The following is a 22653-nucleotide window of genomic DNA, read 5'->3' on the forward strand; positions in this document are numbered from 1 at the left end:
ATTGTAGAACTAGAACATATTTCGAGTACAACAAAAAACACTAATTATGATAATAATACTGATAGCCCGAAACAGTCGATCAAAAAATAGGTTAGATACTAGCATGTAGCTGTAACCGTTTCAACACATTTCTCTTTCTATCTTGTATAAAGGAGCAGTGTTTTATTTCTTACATTTCATCCATATATTTCTGTCATATACTCTCAGTTTAATTGAATCGTCAGGTTAAGAAGGACATAAGTGCAGAAATCAAGCTGTTGAGAAATCGAAGAAAAAATTATATAAATGGTAGGGTTTGCATTTGAGAACCACCAAGTTAGTACTGGAACTTAAGAACTATACACTATACCTTTCACATCTGGAGCCGAGCTTAGAGATAATGTAGACAAAAAGGTTTTTTTTTTTTTTTTTTTTTGTGTGTGTGTGTGTGTGTGCGTGTGTGTGTCTTTATTCCCTTCTTAAAACTAACAATTCAATTGTAGTATTTGTATTTTACTGATTACCTTGAAAAAGGATTACTGTTAAATTGATATGCACGAAAGTACTAAATTGTAGTATAATTTTTAACTATTAGTACTATAACACATCCAAATTATTCTGCACGGATGGCTGTTTATTTTCACTAAATGAAAACAAACAAACAAAAAAAGCACTTATCCGTTCATCCGAACTATTCATTAGAAGTAGAACAGCATTAAATATTTCGAACAAACGCATAGCTGGCAGTTTTTTTAACTTTATTTTATTTATTTTTGTTATTCAGTGAAATCATTAACCGCTTAACAAACTCGGAACTCTTATTAACTAAACTATGCAGCGAAGGAAATTCATAAATGTAATATAACATTTGTAATTCATATTTTTATTAAATGATACATCGCGCAGTGATAATTCAAACAATATTAAATAAACTATAGTTTTACATATTTACATTTTCACAAATAGTCACGTTACTTGGCCGGTTCGAATGTGTAGTGCACTACTCCTGGAGTGGGATACTGTTTTGGCAGCTGAAAAACAATGAAAAGAAATATTATAATAAGTATTATTACTTTTCCTTTGTTACTAAACAATAATATACAAAATAAAATAAACAGTCAAAGCCCAAAATATGTGAAAATAAGATTACAGAGAAACTTGTCTATGTTGGCCAGCACCGGGTCCATCGAAAAGTGGCCAACTTACAGAAAATAAGTGAGATTTGTGTATTTTTAGCATAGGATTTCTAGTATTACTTGATTGTAAAATTTTAATAAGCAGTGAAAGACAGCTACTTATAAATAATGTATATAGAGTAATCATAAAAATATACAGTACTAGAAAATATTACTATAGTATGTTTAATATGTGTGCATACCATTCTCTTCCTGAAAACCAGTCTGGTACATTGGATTATTCAGATTGAAAACACAATAGCACAAACAAAGATGAAATGGAAGCGTATTTACGCAGTTTATTGAAACTGGTATTATAGCACACTGAATTGTTCAGACTGAAAACGAAAAAAGTTAAGTTATAATTGAGAAATTCATATGCAATTAATATGACTTCTTTTCAGTTGTTACTGAATGGTGGTTCACTCTAGACGTATTTGTTTCATTCTTTTTGGCAGATATGCACATTCTAATATTGTAGTTAACTATCTCTTGTTAACGAGCTAGAAGTGTTTGCCTCGGAGCAAAAGATGTTTTGAGAAAATCTTGACGGAATTCGTATCTCAAAAACTCCGCTATCTTTTGACAAGCCGACAGGTGCCAATAGTTGACAATTGAGATGGTTAATTTAACTTTTAACCTTGAGAATTTTCCGGAAATACTAAAGCTCCCCACTGATGAGAGGAGCTGACATATCTAATGGTTTTACCAAAACAGACAGGGTAAACAAATACGTACAAAGATTTCCAGAATTCCTGTACGTGCTTTTTCTTATTCACATCTTCCTTCACCACCCCTTTATCAGAGTAATCTTCTGGCCATTGACCTCCAAGAGCAAATCGCGGGAATCCTTGCTTCTTTTCTCCAGTCACAAATACAGAACAGCTGCTTATATGGGAATTCGAAAGAGTTAAGAAAAATAACAAAACGGTATTTTGCGTGGCCAAGATACGCATGTAAATTTATCATTATCATCATAGGATAAACATTGCTTCAGTGTGGCCAACTTCCAAGATAGACAGGTGGCCAACTTATAGAGTAGCAAGTAACGAATGTCTTATGGGAAAATGCAGGTTGGAAACGAACTAGGTCAAGATAAGCAGGTGGCCAACTTAGAGAGGTGGCCAAGTTGATAGGTTTTGAGTTGATAGGTTTACTGCATATTATCATTAAATTGGTTTTGAGTTGCTCTTGGAGAGGAGTTTATTTTAGGACGATTATCTCAAGAACGATTCACGCTATTTCTTTTTTCATATTTCATAAATAAATCATCAATTAATAACCTAACTCTTAATGACAAAATCCACAAGGCTAGTTTCTTCTAAGATTCTCCGTAACAGTAGTAAAGCAATTTTGTTTTTACTTCATAAATATATATTTTATCAGCAGCTCTATAATATGGTATAAAATATTTTTCATGAAAAAAGTCACCAGGTGTAGTATTCTTTACGCGCTGAGGTTTCTTCGGAGGAAGTTTTTCAAAAACGCCTGTCATAATTTTATTCGTATTTAGCAAATAACCGTGTCCGTAATATAACCGGGGCTTGGCGGAAATTAAGAAATGGAAACGAGAATATTAGGTGTGGTGGCCCGTACGTTTTATTTTTAATATACTATCAATTAGGAGAGATGAACTTGGTGCAAGCTCTTACTTGGAAGTTATCACAATCCGGAATTTATTGCTGCTATGTTAGTTAATTTCTCTCTCCTGTGATGGAACTACCAAAACCGTTTTCTTTTTAACATGGAAGGAATTCTCTTTTCTACAGTATGCAACAAATAACTTAAATCATCTGCTACAATCCAGGGTTTGAAAAAACCCGGGCTTTTTTGAAAAAAACCAATCCACCTGAGCCCATATGGGTTTTTCGGGTATTTTCGGGTTTTTTCGAAATATTTCAATGCCTTTGGGGTAAAAGTGTTAAACTGTGATTTATATTTCAAGATTATCATTGTCACAACTTGCAACAATTTTCTATTCACTGCTGTTTTGAAAAACGACCGTCATTTTGAAAATTTACGCTGCTCGCCGCCAAAATATATACAGCTAATTTAGAGCGTCTTGTGTTTCTATTCTGAAAATTTCAACTTAAAAAGTCCGAAAATTGCGGCGTTGATACCCGCTATTTTGAAAAAAAAAAAAAAAAAGGCCGCCATTTTGAAATTTTATGTTAGTATGCCGCCAAAATCTGTACAGGAAATTTAGTGTGTCTCATGCTTGTACCCTGAAAATTTAAACTTGAAAGTGGTACCCTGTTGTACGTGTGGTACAGGCAGACGAATGGGCTTTATTGTTGAAGTTCCCTTCCGATATTTTGTGCGTTCAATTAGGGGAATTTCCCGAGCACTTGTTGCAAGACCGTTCTTCCAGAAAATTAATTTAAAACAATTAACAAATATGCAGGGTGTTTTAAAACACCACCAACATCGTTTGGAAGGTGATTCCTGACACCAAGATAAGACAAAAAGTATAGATCAACCAAGGTGAACAAAAGCTTCCTTTCGGAGTTATAAGCTGCCGAAAACATGAAAAAATGAACTTTAAAGGTAAAATAGCTCCAAAACTATGGATTCTATCAAAGTCGGGTCAAGACTTCAATGAGAAACTAATATGTGTGCAATCCGAAAAAAAAAAAAAACATGTTTCTGAATCCTGCGGTACTTCCGCAACAATTTTTATAGAGGTAATTGGTGAGTACTGCAAATTAAATGTCCGAAGCAAAACTCCCTCTACAAAAATTGTTGCGTGAGTGCCGCAGGATTCTGAAACGTGCATTTTTGAATAGTGCACATCTTAGTTCCTAAGTGAAGCCTCGACCCGTCTACGGTAGGTCCCATAGTTTGGCGCTATAGACCTTTAAAGTTCATATTTTCGGCAGCCTATAACTCCGAAAGGAAGCATTTGTGCACCCAGGTTGGTCTATAATTTTTGTCTTTTGGTGTCAGGAGTCATCTCCCACACGTTGTCGGCGTTGTTTTGAAACACCCTGTATAATTCATATTTCATAATGTAAATCTTTCAGTATGTCTTAAATGAAACTAAATATCTTACAGCGTAAAATAAATAGTTTTATTAGGGGCGCGGTGGCTCAATGGTAGAGCGTTCACCTCCGGTGCTTGGGGTCCCTGGATCGATTCCAGCTTGCGCTGTGTGGACTTTTTGGTGGACAAACACCGTACTCGTGAGTTTTCTCGGGGTTCTTCCGTTTCCTCCCACTTTGTTCATTCCACAATTTCATTCATTTCTCATAATCACCGTCTCCTTTACCCTAACAGGCACAACCGTGGGACGTAAAACTGAAAGATTTCATTTCACTTTTTCAAATAATTTTATTATTGAAGTATTCAGTTCCGATGCTTTGTGCGTTTAATTGCGGGAATTTCCCGAGCACTTCTTTCTACTATTATTATTATTATTTTCCGAATATGCAAGCTTTCTTTACTATACATCGAAACTTCCACTAGTACGGAAGCTTGAATTCAGCACTTGAAACAGTAAGCGTTACGTACTCTTCGAAACTCCGAGCATTAAAAATTTTAAATTTGACAAGAACTTTTACGCTATTGCTACTGCTGATTCTACACAATGCTTATTTGAAAACTAGCAACAAATAACTAAACTAAACTGTTGTTGGAAGACCAAACTCTACTGAAGAATACTTGTTACCAAAAAAGGTAATAAAAATAATACTAATAGTTTTATTAATACACTACATATTTACTAGTAGTACCAGCACCTATGGCTCTAAACCCATCAGACGTATGAGGGATAATGTCCTTCGGCGTTGCCGAGTGGGCGAGCACAGGGCCGTGCTGGGATACTAATGAGGGCGGTGGACAAGTCTACTAAAAGGGCGCCGATACAAACGGGAATATATATATATATATATATATATATATACACTTTGAAAGAAAGTATGGATGCCTTTCTATATCAAAATCACCACTAAATTTGTTTTAGTATTAACGTAAATAGCTAATTTGTGGAAACCTTGAATCGAAATCCTCTTTACTAGAGGAAAACTTTTTAGTTCCTGTAATAACAATTCTGTCAAATAAAAAGAAGCTAAATGTATCAACAACTTAATATAGCTCTATGGCCAATGGACACAGGAGGTTCAGTGCACTAGCGGATCCAGAAGGATCGTTTGGAGGGGGCGGTTCGCTTCCTGGAAGATGAGTGTAGACTCAAGGTGACCATAATTTTAGTTTGCAAGAATGGGACGCTAATGAATCCGGGGCTGAAGTGGGGGAGGGGTAAACCTGATTCCCAGATTTCATTTGGGATCCGAATTTGCATTTTTTTTAAAAATGAAAGTGTATTCATTAAGTAGACTTTAATTAAATATGCACTTCCGTTTTAGAGGCGTGGCGGTGTCATGATTCACTTCACAGATAGTCTCCGCCATATATCAGATGCGCTGTCTTGCACAGTACTTGTACAAAACAAAATACTATATTGACAATGGCATTCATTTTAACGAAAGAGTGTACAATTTGCTCTAATAATTTATATTTTGAATAACAATTGCGGGACAACAGTTGAAAAAAAAAGGGCCGGTCTACGCAAAAATAGATAACGGTATACATGCATAAAGAATAATACAGAATGTTAACAAATTAGAAAAGGCATTATGATATTTCTATGCATTTCTTGGTAGCTTAAAAATAATACAATAATTAATTATAAAGTGATGTTCAGTAGTATATAGTACACAGTGTTCCAAGTGGGTCAAAACATAGGAAAGCTTGCATTCATTTCTATTTATAGCAGGATAAAATTCAGCAGATTGAAAATTTAAAAGAAAAAATATGATATTCAAACTGAACTCCAAGGATGTTATAGTGGCACCGTGAATATTCCCCTTGGAGATTGCCCGAACATGATTTTCGTGGGTTTTTTTTCGAAATAAAAATGTTAGGTTTTTTCCCTTAAAAGAACTAACCTGCTCACTCAAGAGCACAGATCAAGTACAGGAGAATGGAATGGATACACTTTCGGATGCATAATACTAATCATCACTGGATTTAAACACTATTGAACTACTAACAGGAACCCAGAGCGACGGTTTGAAGTCAAACTACAGCAGTAACATATAAAGAAATGAATTGTAAATATAAATCCTATATAAATATATTGCAGTACTCCTTAACCATATAAATTACTAGTTACTACGAAGGAAAGTGCATAATTTATTCAATAAAATACTCCAAATAATGTAATAACAAAAATATCAATACTAAGTGTTCTCTTATAAAAACTCAACAGAAATTTTATCAATCTAGTACGAAATGTGTATACGTTTAACATGAATTAAAATTATATGGAATCACAATATAAGACATTATAATGCATAGATAGTAAAAAAAAAAAAAAAAAAAAAAAAAAAAAAAAAAAAAAAAAATCCTTTGGAAGATTAGCAAAGCCTACAATAAAATGAACGAAAGATCAGAAATGTAAAACCAAAATGATATTTCCGTTCATTACTGCGCACAAACCATGCTTCTTTTACATACCGACTGGCGATATTATTCGACATTATCAGATATTTCAAAAATGCAAATTAAAATTTAATATTGAAAAATTTCACCGTTAAACGAAATTACAGTGGAAAATAAAATACGTATAACTTAGTTTTCTTTCATCTCAGATATAATACGAACCCCTTTTGGCCTAATGGCTAACACACTTACCTTTGATGTGCGTGGTCCTGGGTTCGATTCCCGGTGGGATTACAGTTAAACGAAAAATGTGGAATTCCATTATAATCAGTATGTCCACGTCTCCTTTACCTGTCTTGGCACAACGGTGGGACGTTAAACAAACAAAGCAAATATAATATGCATAATATATAACTGTTTATTAAAATATACTATATATACACATTTGTTTAGGATTGTGGTTGTGCCCTTTTGTTTCATTTAAAAATTTAGAAACGCAAACTCAAAACTTTTTTTTTTTTTTTTTTTTTTTTTTTTTTTTTTTTTTTTTTGAGTTCGTTCATCTTTCTTGATTTTGTTTGCGATTCAGATACATCCAAGGAGTTCAACTGTAGACTCAGACTCATGACTTTCGGGGAGTACCCACGAGTTGAAAATGATTATGGGCAAAAACCATGACGAGCGGAAACCCACAGAACGGTCTTAGTCACCTTGCAGTCCATCTCTGTAAAAAGTACAGCACAAAATCAAATCTACGTCCTTTCTTGTTCCTGGTAAATTCCATGTTTCTAACCTTCAAAGATTCTTAGATATTGATATCATATTATAATAATTGTAATTCCTCCACCTCTTTTCCTTCATTTTAATAAATTATCAAAAAACGTTGAAACGCGTGTCAAATAATTTTAAATGAGAAATCCAAATATCAAATTTCAAGTCTCTAACCTTAAGGGATTCGGAGAGATGGCCACCTTATTAAAATAATTTCCACCTCATTGCCCCTTCCTTTCTTCGAATTTCCAAAAAAGTCCTTTCTTAGTGATACCCTACGTCACAAATCTTTTCTACTGTCCGAATTTCAAGTTTCTAGCTCAAGCGGTTTGGCCTGTGCGAAGATTAGTTTTTCACTCAGGACTTCGTCTTTTATATATGAATTACAATAACAGCTTGTGTTATTTCCCAAGAAAAGATTAAATGCCATTGAAAGTCACAATGAATCCCTGATGCCTTCCTAAAGTTTCCGTGTTTTACCCCAAGAGACACTGCTCTCTTTGTTGATCTAAAATGAAATGAAATGAAATTTTGAGTTTTACGTCCCACGGTTATGCCGGTTAGGCTAAAGGAGACGGTGATAATGAGTAATGAATGAAATGGTGGAATGAAGAAAGTGGGAGGAAACGGGAGAACCCCGAGAAAACCCACGCACACGGTGTTTGTCCACCACAAAGCTCACTTGGCGGGAGCTCTTTGTTGATCTAGTAGCTAGCAAAGCTACCTTTGATCTTTGATGCATGAGGTTCTGTGGTTTGATTCCAGGTGTGTATGCATCAAACGCAGTACAATGGTTCAGATTCAACTTAAACTCTAGTTTTCGTTCTCTAAAGCATCGCTTTTGACAAACGACATAAATACATATCAATCAATCAACCAACTAAAAAGTTTCAGATTCAAAGAGTTTTTCGGTAAGGAACGCTGAAGACTCTGATTATGTTTATTCAAGGTAAAGGTAATTGAAGTTTCGGAAACCGAATTCCATTTCCATTTCCTTCTCTAAAACACAATTTTAAAATATACATTTTTAGTTCAGAGAGTTAGCCTTCTTTCTCTCCTTCCTACAGGTGTTCTTCCGTCGAATGAATTATATTCTCGCTACTTTGGGGATAATGGTGGCGGCTTCAAGGAACTAGGGACAGAAGTATTCACAAATCAAATATGTCTGTATTAAGTACTATTATGTACCACACATTTTGATTAGATTCTGCTAGGCTTGTCACACAGATTGGATCGGTCGGGAAAAGACCATATTTGTATTTCTCAACAGTAAATGCTGAAAGTAAAAAAAAAAAAAAAAAAATCTTTGGGGGGGAGGCGGTCGCCCCCTCCGCCCCCCACGTGGATCCGCCAGTGGTTCAGTGCCACGTTTAGAAAAGCTCTCCATTGATTTCCGTTCTTAGCCTACTGGACCCTGTATCTACTTTATATTTCAATCTCTGCGAGAACCATTTTAATATTGTCCTTCCATCTGCGCCTCGGTCTTCCTAATTTTCGTTTTCCTATTTGGATTTCCAATCAGAACTTTGAAAGCGTTTCTAATTTCTTTCATTCTGGCTACATAACCTGCCCATTTGAGCCTCCTTGACTTGCTGACCCTAACAATGCTTTTCTAAAGGATATAAAATTATGCAATTCATCGTTATGGAGTTTCCGCCATTCCCTATTCCCGTTCCTCTTAGAGTTCGAATATTGGTTTAAGATTCTTGTTTTCAAATACTATCAGTCTGCGATTTTCTCTCAGAGTCAGTGACAATGTTTCGCAACCATACAGCACAACAGGCATGATTTTCGTTTTATATTTTAAGCTATAATTCCTCAACGGAATTCGCGACAATAAAAGATTTTTAACTGAAAAATAACAGAAAATCCCTGCTTTTAGTTGACATCAATTTTTTTGTGATTATAGTTTTGGTCTGTTAATAATGATTCTAGATATTTGAAAGTATCCACTTTATCGAAAGAAAATATTATTTGGTATTTTATCCCATCTGTAAAATGCAGTATTACGATCCCGACAAACTTCCATTTATTTAGTTTTCTCTGCATTTACTTTTAAGCTCTGCAAGCGTTAAGTGAGATTTCTGTATTCCTTTCTATTGTTCTATCATCCCCTATAAAATTTACATCATAAGCATACGCCATAACCTGGTAAATACAATTCAGCTCTAGGACCTGATTCCTGTCTTTGATTTTCCTTATAGTGTTCTCCAGAACAATGTTAAATAATAATGGCGACAACGCATCTCCTTCTTTCAGGCCATTCTCAACGTGAAATCTCGTGAACAAGAATCTCTCTACTCGAACCTTACTTCGGGAGTCATTTAAACATATTAATCTACCTTTTTCAGTATTCCAAATTCTTTAAGCATGTTCTACAATGTTTCGTTCCTACCCTAGTCTAAAGTCAATAATTGATGTCCGAGAATATTGTATTCCCATTTCGTTTCAAGTATTAGTTGAATAGTAAATATCTGGTCGATAGTTGATCGATTTTACCTACATCCGCTCTGATTATCTCCAATAATTTCATCTGCATATGTAGTCAATCTTGCTAATAGAATGTTTAAGAAAATTTATTGGATGTTGACAGAAGAGAAATGCCTCAATAATTATTAAATCAGTTTTGTTGCTTTTCTTCTGAACTGGAACAGTGATTGATTCTTTTCACTCTTGTGGTAATTCCTTCTTGTTCCAGATAAGGAGAATGAGTTGCTCTACAACTCCCCCCCCCCCCCAAGCTAAAATTAAGTCAACGAGAATTTCGTCTACACCCGGAGATGTGTGTTTCTTTAATTTTTTAATAGCGATTTCTATTTCTGTCTGGTTAGGTTCTGGCATATACGGTTATGCTGTATGCATTTCACTTTCTACACGCACATTAGTTTTTGGCTATGTGTTAAGCAAATCGTCAAAGAAATCTTTCCATCTATTTAAGATGCTATCCTGAACAGTGAGAACTGTTCCTTTAGCTTTCTTTAATATATAAGCACAAAATTCATAGCCTTTCTTAAGTCCGTTGATGCATTTTTACATGGCCGGAATGTTTTTATTTTCACTATTATCTTCAAGTTAATTAATTTTAGCTTACAAAAATCACGTTTCTTTGTTCTAAAAGTTTTGGACGTTTTCCGCCAGATGACAGTGAAATTTTATGTAGTTATTTCATTCGGATTTTGTAGCCAACGCTGTTTCTTCTGTTTTCTCTTCTCTGCTACTTTAGTGTATTCCTGGTTGAACCATGCTTTGTTCCTACGTATTTCTGAGTGTTCCAATATTTCTTTTGCTGAAATCTTAATGTTATCTCTAATTTCAATCAAGTATCCTGAACACTAGTGCTCTCCGAACCGTGGGGATGGAGCACACTATTCACGGAAAGTATTTTCTAAAATATAAAATTGAATATTTTACTTCAAATAGGCTATAAGCACAATCCATACATTAATTTGTTCTGTAATTATCTCAATCTGAGGTACGGCTTTTTTTATGCATTCAGTGCATTCAGAACTTTATAAAGGTCTTACGTTGAATGTTGTATACCTTAACGTGAAAGCACCTAATTCGCCGAAGGGAAGTCCAAAATCTGATAAAAATCACTTCCAATGTGATCACCTTAATTGCACCAATAATATACTAACGAAAAGCTCAAAAACCCGGGTGGGCTTTAAGGTGTTTTTTTCAGGTGGATCCAACCCGAAAAAACCCGGTGTTTTTTTTCGGGCTGGGCCCACTTGGAAAAACCCTGCTACAATCACACTGATTTCTCGATTAGTGTTAAAAGGATTATGTTCCAACATTCACACAGTGATCTCAATTCCCAAAAATGTCTCTGAAAATCGAAAACATAATTTATTCTTTCTAAAACTCAGTGCATATGGGTTTTTGAGATTGCTGATAACGAACTTTATCGATAATACATTTTCGATAAAAAGTACAAGAAAAGAAAAAGCGAAGCCAATATAGTGAATTTATAATGAAAATCAATTTGATTTCAATAAAAATTGATACTGGAGGTTTCCGAGATCACCGATTTCGGATTGCATATTACATTTTGTAAATATAAAATGGCAGATCCAACATGTTGCTGATCGAACAATAATAATAATTCGATTTCAAGAAAAATCGGTATTGAGAGATTCCAAGGTCACTGACTTTAAATTTTGATAAATTAATGACAAAATTACCTGAACCTGGGTTATCTACAACTGCATCATTCTATTATTAGAATGAATCTCTTAACTTCCCACTATATCAACACATGTCCCTTTTCAGACCGAGTGAAGGCAGAACTCAGAAAGGGAAAGAACAGCTATAGACAAACATATAAACGTAGCATGTTAATATATAAATATTGAGGTGAGTTGTAGCAAACTTGGAGAAATTATAGATGATGTCAAACGGAATCTGTTTTCTTCATATAAATCTATATCTGACCACGCCTTATGGCGGCTCTAAAAGCTTTTGAATTTGCCGGCATATAGTAGGTTTCGCCATTCAGATTAAAGCAACGCGCCTACAACATTCATCAAACCGTTGTAAATAGCTCTTTTACTGGTTGCCTTGCACAAGGATATCAATCTTAGCAACGCCCTAGCAACCATGTTAATCTTAAGGGTTACAAACGTTTCCTAAAATATTAAATTTAAAAAAATAATAATATATTTCCCTTTTTTTTAAACAAAAATATTTCAATGTGAACTCTCAAATATACACGAATTTTGGAATCCACTAGCGAAAATGGCATGTTCTTCGAGCTTGTGGTTTCCGAGATTTTACTGTCGAAAGAAATTGTACAAACATAAACGTAGCATTTTATTAGCCAGGTGAATCTGTAACTTCGTTCAATGCCTATAAATCAGAAACGCCAGGAGACAAAAGGATGAAACAAAAACTGAGAGAAGAAAGTACTAATGCGTGCATCAAATGGAGTATCTCGCTTTCACTTACGATCCTTTAACAGGGTGCCCTGGGGTCACTTTAAAATTTCAAATTCCAGGGTATGTCTTGAGATATATCGTTGGAAAGGTCACAAAGAAAAAAAAAAGTTTTGTAGGAAACATTTTTTCGTGATGGCTACCGTTTACGAAATGACTATTGTACTAGATGGTGTTTCAGGCAAAATGTCCAGTGCTTATAAATCAGAAACTGTAGGAGATAAAAAGATGAAAAAAAAACTGAAAAAGGAAACTGCTACGGGGTTGCATTGAGTGGAGCATTTTACTTTACCATCAGGGTCCTTAATATGAGGTCCTGGGCGGTGGGGGGCATATATTCTTTCGTGTGGGCCACTGTTTACGAAATTACCAGCATTTAACATACTACATTTCACGTATAATATGAAACTAACTATGGTCTATGGAACCCAGAGATTCAATGCCGCGTCCACAAAAGCTCTCCACTGACTCCTATCCTCAGTCAACTGGATCCAGTTTCTACTTTCAGGGTTCCCACAAGAAAGTGAAGATCCAATTTCCTTGAATTTCCCTTACACAAATTCTTGTTTTCCCTAACAAATTCTTGAATGTACATGGAAAGATATGGGGTAAGTTCTATCATACACTTTTTTAACGGCTTTCTCCATCCCCACAGCAGCCTAACACACGCCTTTAATTACATTTACATATTTGTTATGTTCAATATGAGTAATTGTTATTTACACAAATTTTATCATGTAAGTATATAATAATATACGTATGATACAGCATTACATACCTTGACATTGCAAATTACTTTTTTTGTTGTTGTTGTTGTTGTTGTTGAAAAAACAATGAAAAGCAATATAACATGTAGTCAAGAATATATTGACAACTCTCCCTGAGACCTAATACTATGTCCTAAAATGAAATGAAATCTTTGTTTTACGTTTCACAGTTATGCCGTCTAAGCTAAAGGAGACAATGATGCTGAGAAATGAATGAAATGGTGGAATGAAGAAAGTAGGCGGAAACGGGAGAACCTCCAGAAAACCCACGCACATGGTGTTTGCCCACCACAAAGTTTACCTTGCGCGAACTGGGATCGAATCAAGGACCTCATGCACCAGAGGTGAACGCTCTACCAATAAGTCCCCGTGGTCCACTATCAGTTCTAATACTGCCAACTCTGAAACACGTTAATCCTCACATTTACATTTTTAAATAGAATTTTGTTTTGCTTTCAGATCTTGAACTTGTTCTACGAGAGCGTCTTCTTCTTGTTTGTAACATTATTCCATTTGTTTCTTCTTTGCTTCAGTTTTCGTTTTTCATCTTTGATTTTGCTTTCCTCTGCATTTTGATTCGTTTCTGTTTAAGGTATTTATCATAGCGTCTCCGAGCTGAACAAACTGGGAGAAGAATTCTTTGAGCAACAAGAACAGATTCTACACCTCCATAGTCCATAACTGCACCATCCACCCGCCTCTGCGCAAGTGATTTGGTTTTCTACAGTAAGTGTCCTAATCTAACCAGATGCTGCCCATCTTCTTTTCTTATTTTCTGAAGTCATGAGACCCCTGAATTTCAGCACAGAAAGACAACAATTGACAATTTGCCTTCTCAGCTACAGAATCAGATATTCTGTTATGTTCATGCAGAGTTTGTAGGATGCGTTTCATCTTAGTTTAAAAGTAAGTTCTGGATTGTTCCTTTGTAACCTGGGGTTCAAAGCTGACAGAGCACGTACCAGTTTGTACTTCAGAGGGGCTTTTTTCCACAATCTTCTTCATTGTGTCCCGCAAAAAGTTTCAACAGTCAAGCCTGAAAGCTAGTTTATCTGATGCTTTCAGTTCTTTCGGAAGCTTTTCTATCTTGAAACCTTCCCCCTCTCTGTCTCACACACAAATACACACGCTAATACAGTATCTCACTGCCTCAGCAAAAAAACAGCAACACTGCATCACTGTCATCATTGGGAGTGCTGTATCGTTGTGGTCCTAATTTGTACAACTGATAGAGAGGAAACAATTTTAGATTGAAAAAAAAAAAAAATGTTAAACTTGCACGTTTACGTTCCCTGACTTTCCATGACATTTTAAGCAAAGTACATTATTTCCCTGACAAATTTTCATTTCCCTGACACTCCCTGATTTCCCACAATGTGGAAATCCTGTACTTTGTATTCTATTTCTGCGAGATCCATCTTAATATTGTCCTCCCATCTGCGCCTAGGTCTTCCCAATGGTCGTTTGCCGATTGATCTTCCAGTTATGACTTTGAAAGCGTTCGTACTTTCTTCCATCCTAGCTACATGACCTACCCACCTCAGCCTCCAAGACTTGATGATCCTAATGATGTTTGGTAAACCGTATAAATTATGTAGTTCCTCGTTAGGAAGTTTCCGTCATTCCTCATTCCCGTTTCTCTAGGATCAGAATATTCGTCCCAGGATCTTGTTCTCAAATACTTTTAGTCTATGTTCTTCCCTCAGAGTAAGCGACCATGTTTCGCAACCATACAGAATAATAGGCATGATTATCGTTTTATATATTTTAAGCTTCAAATTCCTCGACAGAACTCGCAACGACAAGAGATTCTCAACTCAATAATAACACGAATTCCCTGCTTTTAGTCAACATTTGATTTCTTCGTCAATATGCTTTTGGTCTGTTAATATTGATCCTAGATATTTGAAAGTAACCACTTTATCAAAAGTTTTATTTAATATTTTAACGCATCCATAATTTGCCGTATTACGATTCCGACGAACTTCCATGTATTTAGTTTTCTCTGCATTTGCTTCTAAACCCATATCCCTGTAAGTGTTCAATAAGACTTCTGCATTTCTTTCTGTTGTTTTCCTATTATCCCCTATTAAATTTATATCATCAGCATACGCCATAACCTGTTGAATACCATTCAACTCTAGGCTCTGGATGCTATTTTTAATTTTCCTCATAGCGTACTCCAGCACAAAGCTCAATAACAATAATGGCGACAACGCATCTCATTGTTTCCGGCTATTCTCGACGTAAAAGCACATGGACAAAAATTTTCCTACTCGGACTTGACTTTGGGATTCATTTAAACATATCTCAATTAATCTAATTAACTTTTACGGTATTCCAAATTCTGTAAGAATGTTGCACAATATTTCTCTTCTAACCGAGTTGTAAGCCTTTCTAAAATTAATAAATAGTTGCTGTACTGGGGTATTCTATTCCCACTTGTTTTCGAGTATTTGCCGAATGGTAAATATTTGGTCGATAGTTGATCGATTTCGTCTACATCCGCACTGATATCTCCAAAAAAATCATTTGCGTATGGGGTCAACACTGCTAATACAATGTTTGAAAGCATTTTATAGGATGTTGACAGAAGAGAAATGCCTAAATAATTATTAGTCAGTTTTGGCGCCTTTCTTGTGAATTGGAACAATGATTGATTCTTTCCACTCTTGGGGCAATTCTTCCTTGATCCACAATTTTTCCTCTCCAACTACAATTAACTCAGCCGGAATTTAGACTACACTCGGAGATGTGTGTTTCTTTAATTTCTTTATAGCGATTTGTACTTCTACTCAGTTAGGTTCTGGAATATACGGTTCTGTGGTATTTCCCGTTCACCACTCACATATTTTTTTGACTGCGTGTTAAGAAAATCGTCAAGAAATCTTTCCACCTATTTAAGATGTTATCTGTATCACTGAGAAATGTTCGTCAGCTTTCTTTAATATATAAGCACGAGGTTGATAGCCTTTCTTAATTCGTTGATTCCCTTATACATGTCCCGAATATTTTTATTTTTACTATTATCTTCAAATTTCTTAATTTTAGCTTTCAAAAAATCGCTTTCCTTGTTCTAAAAGTTTTGGAAGCTTCCCGCCTGATGTCCACGAAATTTTGTGTAGTTATTTCATTCGGATTTTGTAGCCAACGTAATTTTGCCTGATTTCCCTTCTCTGCTAATTTAATGCATTCCTCGTCGAACCATTATCTCTAATTTCAATCCAAGTATCCTCAACACTAGTGTACTCCGAATCTTCTAAAACCAAGAGTCTATTCGAAACTTCAATCTGGTATTCCTCTCTTATTTGGCTCTCTTCTAATTTCTTTAAATTAAATGTCTCCGTTTTTAGACACTGAATATTTCCTTTATTCAACGAAAATCTCTCCCTTATAATTGCTGCTACCAGGTAGTGATCAGTGTCACAGTCAGCCCCTCTAAACGACTGAATATCAATTATGCTTGATTGTCTTCTTCTATCCACTAAAACGTGATCAATTTGATTATGTGTTTTTCTCGTCTGGTGAGGTCTAAGTGTATTTATGAACGTCGCGATGTGAGAATTTTGTACTCTTCACGATAAGGTTTTTGGATGTTGCAAAGTTCACGAGTCTAACACCGTTATAATTACCTTCCTTATGCAGACTTTCGTTCCCTATAATCGGTTTGAAAATATCCTCTCGTCCTACCTTCGCGTTGAAATCTTCTAATAGAATTTTCATATGGTACCGCGGTAGTTGGTCAAATATCCGTTCCATTTTTTATATCGTCATCCTTATCTTCTGTTGGGACATGTACATTTAAGACCCTTAAGAGTAATGAAAGAAAGTCTATTAGTAACAAATCCAACCCGTTTAATTGCTGATATTATTTGTTGTGAACGAAAAACCTTGATCCTCATTGGTGATTTTTATTTCTTTTTCCGTAAAAGAACGTAAAATTTCCGGAATTCACAGTTCCATTTCCTTCCCACCTAACTTCCTGAACTCTTACTACGTCCATCCTCTATTTCTCTAACTCACTCGTTACGGATTTTAACGCGCCTGCCCTATAAAGACTCAACCTTCCATGTTTCACACTTCATGTCTATTTTCTTTCGCTGAGGTCGAGCCAAGTTATCAGTCCTGGTAGTTTTTACAGAATGAGGTTGTTAGCCTCATCCAAACCCCAAGCTGGAGGACCACTCCTTGTCGTCTGGCCACGACTGCTTATTCAGTATATTCGCAGCTAACCTCCATATCTACAGGCCTTCTCCTCGATCCACAACCTGAGGTTATTATTACACGGTTGATATAATATATAGTGCTTATAAATCAGAAGTGGCTTGAGATAAAAGGATGAAACAAATACTGAGATAGGGAACTGTCAGGGGATGTATCGAATGGAACATCTGGCTTCACTCTCAAGATTTTCTAATATGGAGTCCTTGGGGGTCACTCCAGAATTTTAAATGCTAAAGTATGCCTTGTTATAGGGTATTTGTGTCTTTGTCAAGTGATCGTATCTCCGAGCTCGTTTAAGATATCGTAACCAAACGAAAATCTGAATAACAAAAGCGGATGGGGACAGTCCATTGGGACTGGAAAAGCCTCTCCATCGGGTTTTCTGGGGGTAGATAACCTCACTTTGATATTTCAATATTTCAAATAAGAAGATAGTGCAAATGACGTACCGTTCGAAATTCTCACCCTGTTCGAAAACACTGTGAAAGCAAAGTTAGTTCACGAATGTTCTACGTCAAAATAACCGATACAAGTGCAATTGCAGTAATAGTGTATGCCACCTTGTCTACTTGACTTTGTTGAAGATATCTTGACAAAACATAAAAGTGAATTCACAGTCGAATGAAAGCAACGCATGAATGACGGAAGAAGCTGTATCTGGAGATCCCTCCGATGCAACGGAACCTGAATTTAATAGAAGAATTCGAAAGATAGAGCAAGTGACATTGTTTACAATATTTCGGCGAGGTAGAATAGTTCTTGTAAGAATCTCTTGAAGTGATAACACTGTAAGCGTATGTGTTGATATGCCTGACATGTAGCAAAGCAGGTTTGAGAAATCATGGGCCATTCATATCAAATTGTGCGAAAAGAGTTACTTATAATAAACTGCATTGAACAAACACATAGGATACCACTCACTTTAGTAGTACCACTATGGAATAAAATTTAATAGTGGTCTTCCTCTTGATAAGTGTAGTGACAACGTAGCTTTCTCGAAAAATACACTGAAGCTAAGCACTACAGTTGGTATGTTAGTGTCTTTATGCTACATCTACAGGGTGGGTAGATAAAACTGTACCTTTTGATAATAGTCTTTTACATTTTTTTAATACTTAAATAATTTTCATGAAATATAAAGCATTTTATTCCCTGCAATAGTGGATTTTATTACATGATATCTCATTTATGCAGGTATCAGTGGCAGACCATGGCGCAACGTCTAACCTTGCGTGAGCGGGCATAGCTGGCATCCCGATACAAAATACGGTAGTCCGTGGCACAAGTACAGAGATGGTGGCGAAATGTGAAAGGACCTCGTGCCTCGAATGATGCAAAGACTACGGAACATAAGTTCGTTACACGTCGTTAGTGGATAGCGCATACGTTTCTAGTCTGAAGTTACCAACTGAAGAACAACCATTCAACCACATTTAAAATACTCTTGAGATTTTCAATTTAAATAATTTTAAAATTTAATTCTTGAGCACATCAAAACTCCCTGACACAGTAGAATTCCCTGACTATAGTCAGTCTTCTCAAATTCCCTAACATTCGTCGGTTTTCCAGGTTCGTCGGCACCCTGTATGATCTCATAAGTGACGTGAAACTATGCTTTTAGCATACAAACTTAGCCAAAGCTTCTCAATGCATTTGCCTCTCGTGGTGCTATCTATGCCACTTCTCTTAAGTGGAAACCATCCAGTCGTAAACTAATTGTGGAAAGAGAGTTAACTACATCACAATTTCACTTGCCTTTGAAAACAACAAGTTGGTTAAACGTAATAATACAGGATGTATTCTCGATGATTTTGAGTTGAACGTCCCATTCAGCAGCGAGGCTATATGAGACGTGGACCTACTGATTAACGTGGAATCCGAACCACATGAGCTCCCGCCGGGAATCGAACCCGGGTCTCCCACGCCAAAGGCGTGTACGCTAACCGCTTAGCCACGGAGAGGATGTATTCTCGAGTCCGAGGCGCTGAACATGAATATCACACTTAAAATTAGCTGGTAGCTCAGGGTTGCCAGTAAATGTAGAATTTACCTAAAAAAATTCATGTTTTTCACATTTATTTTGTTAGGTTTTACTCAGGAACGTATAATTACGTCCCTATTTATCGTTGCGGAATGTGTTATACCTCTTTCTACTCGTCGATGACCGTACTTTCTGAAAATTTAACAATCATTCCGGTAACCGATACCGTTGGGAAATTATATACCCCTATATTCGAAAATATCTTTTTTTTTTTTTTTTTTAGAGGAAATCCGATTTTTTTATTTTTTACTGGCAACCCTGCAATAGTAAAATTATAATTTATATTTGAAAAGTAACCTGTCAATATTGGGAATGTTTTCTGCAAATGTCGTCATGATCGAAGCGAGCTAACTGTGAAAAAAAATATCATCCCTTCTACCGAAATGCCGAAATTTTCCCTACCTTTACAACATGTAAATTAAAAATGTAATATTGACTTCCGTATGACGAACAGAACTATAGGACAATACATTCAGACAATGTAACTATCATTTCGGTAGTCTGTACTGGGGTGAGGGATTTTATACACAAAAGGAGGGGGATTTTCTAAGACTGAATTAGCAACTCCAGAGAAGCTACTGCATTGTCTATTGTCTCTTCTTGCACTAGTGTATACGGCATATAAGACGCTTGAGAACTGTCACTCAGGACGCTTTTCTCCACCCTGGTGCCGATTTTCTCTTTGGGTTAGGTCGCTGGACTGCTGAAAGAGTATGGGAATAGAAAAGTGCACCCAGTGACTCATGATATAAGATGAGCAAGTATATACAAGGTGGGCGAGAATTAACTTCCTATTGAAAATTGTTTATATATATATATATATATATATATATATATATATATATATATATATATATATATATATATAATTCTTAACCAATTTTCACGAAACGTAAAATATTTTGTTCCTTAGAATGGTAAATTGTTATGCATTGCTCAAATTACACATAAGCACTACCATTATCCACCAGTTTTCGTAAACGGTTGGGTATGATTGCGACAGATTTATGCGGAAACTCCAGTGGTACGTTAATTTTTTCCAATCACCATCCTTGGATTCTCTCCTACTCAATAATAACAATTGTGCCGATTAACAAACTCCTCAACATGAAACACGGCCTCATCTGATCAGAAAATATCACCGAAAGATAAAACCAGTCTTCGTACCAAGTATGTATCTTCTTCCCATACTCCAACCGATGACCACAGTCTTCCGGCGATAATTCCAGGCAGTAATGTAGTGTCCACGGACAAAAATTCAACCTTTTTTTCAAAACAGTTCGAATTGTGTGTCGGATTAAACCACTTTCGCAAGATAATTGTCTTTGTGATTTTTGAGGACCTTGAGCGTACATTTTCTGAACAGCCTGCATATTTTTCCCCGACTTGGATGTTAAGGGGCGACCACGTCTCCTAATATCTGCTACATAACCTGTATCCTTTAGCTTCGAAGGGCAATTTCTTATGGTCTTTGTATCTACAGAGACAAGAGGTCTTTTCACACTTCGCAATCTTTGTATTTGGACCACACACTGTCATACAACGTAACGAGATGCCACCTGAGCCCGTTCACGCAAGGTCAGATGTTGCACCAGGTCCACCATTGATACCTACAAGACATGAATGAGATATGGAAAAAAACAAAAGGCTTCGTGTTTCATGTTCCATGAAAATTGGTTAATCTTTTACAGTAATTTTCAATACAAAGTCAATTCCAACTACCTTATAGATGGAACATGGATGGGACATACAAAATATTCCTCAATATGGTTCACACAGACATTCTGATACTGATTTCCCTGTTTCTTTGAATTTCCATGACTAAGAAAGTAAATTTTCTCTGACTCGCGACACATCAATTATTGCTAGGTTTTGAAGGAAACTAATTTTTCGAGCTCCTTCGTGGCTAAGCGGTTACAGTATGTGCCTTTGACGTGGGAGACCGGGTTCAATTCCCGGCAGGAGCTCATGTGGTTCGGATTCTACATTCAGTAGGTCCACGTCTCATATAGCCTCGCTGCTGAACAGGACGTTAAACTCAAAATCAATTCAAAAGCAAAATTCATTTATCCATCAGCCTCCACTCTGACCATAGCCGTCCAACACCCTTCTTTTTATTTCTTAAATACAGAGTTTTTCAATTATCGTAAGGTATACTAAGTAAAATTCATCACTGCAGTATAACCTTATTTTCTTACTGAGAATACGTATTATGAGTCAAACTTTCAGTATTGGAAAACAATAAAACAATAGTACCAAACAATAATTATACACTAATGTAATAACTCGACATTCCTAATACAGTCACACATAAAGTAGTAAACATGTATCATAAATTAGCCTATCCTTGATTACCTACAATCAACAAACCTAATGTATTTTCGTGGCCCCGCGTAACATAGTCGCTAACGATCTCGCCTTTAGTGCGAGCGGTCCCGAGTTCGATTCCCAGATGAGACACTCGGTCGAAAAAGTGTAAAGATTTTACAGGCCAGCCATTGAGTGAGGTTTTCCTAAGTTTTTCTCATTCACACTACGCAACTGCTGAGATGGTATCTAACAATAATCCCAGGCTGCTTCCTTCCTGCCATTTCTTGGGTAGTGTGATCGCCGACGGACGTCATTCCTCATACCTGACGCGCTAACATGGCTGTAGATACCGAAAGCCTAGATATCTAATTTCTAATCCTATTGTATTTCCTTCTGTAGCAACTAATAGAGAAGACCGTCATAAGGAAATAAAATTTAATATTTTGTAACACTATATATTCTAGTGTAGCACTATAAAATTTGTGTGCTATGTATCTGTGTGTGTGCGTAAGTCTGCGACTGTTTCTTGTATTTTTTCTTACTTTCTAACTTTTTTCCTATTGGAAATTATATTCTCTGAATTTTGAAATTTGTATCATGTTTAGGTGGTAGATAAGGCCTCTTATAGCCTTAACCTCGACATGTCAAACAAGTCTAAATAAATAAATAACTTTATTTAATTTTATTCTTTCAAACCTTGAAGTTTTGTCACTTCAGGTGCTCTTCAAGTGTATTTATCTCTAAAGATAATTATCTTTTCACAGCTTTTTAATATTCTTTTTGAATCTGCGCTGATTCTTTGAGGTGTTCTCATCTTCTGAGTACAGCTCTAATGCTTGTTAACATCTGTTGAATAATAAGACCTCTGAATACTTTCGTCAAAGCTGATTGCATTTTCCGAATCTTCTGTGAAGTACAGCAATTTTTCTGATTCTCGATATATTTTGAAGACCTTTCCCGACTGATTATAATTTCTCTAACTTTCCCTGAATTTGAAGCTCAATTTGAAC

The 22653-nt window shown here is 36.0% G+C and overlaps 1 protein-coding gene across 1 annotated transcript in view; it reads right to left on the minus strand.

The window, feature by feature from the left end:
- Positions 1–841: 841 nt before the first annotated feature.
- The window catches only part of ND-ASHI (NADH:ubiquinone oxidoreductase subunit ASHI), a 33797-nt gene continuing 11985 nt past the window's right edge, over positions 842–22653 (minus strand). Inside the window, exon 4 of the mRNA XM_081752090.1 lies at positions 842–1010. Within this exon, the coding sequence (XP_081608216.1) occupies positions 951–1010 (60 nt within the window). The 3' untranslated portion in view covers positions 842–950. The remainder of the gene's footprint in view (positions 1011–22653) is intronic.

Source organism: Thermobia domestica, chromosome 3 (genome assembly GCF_964235325.1).
Source record: "Thermobia domestica chromosome 3, izTheDome1.hap1.1, whole genome shotgun sequence".
NCBI lineage: Eukaryota > Metazoa > Arthropoda > Insecta > Zygentoma > Lepismatidae > Thermobia > Thermobia domestica.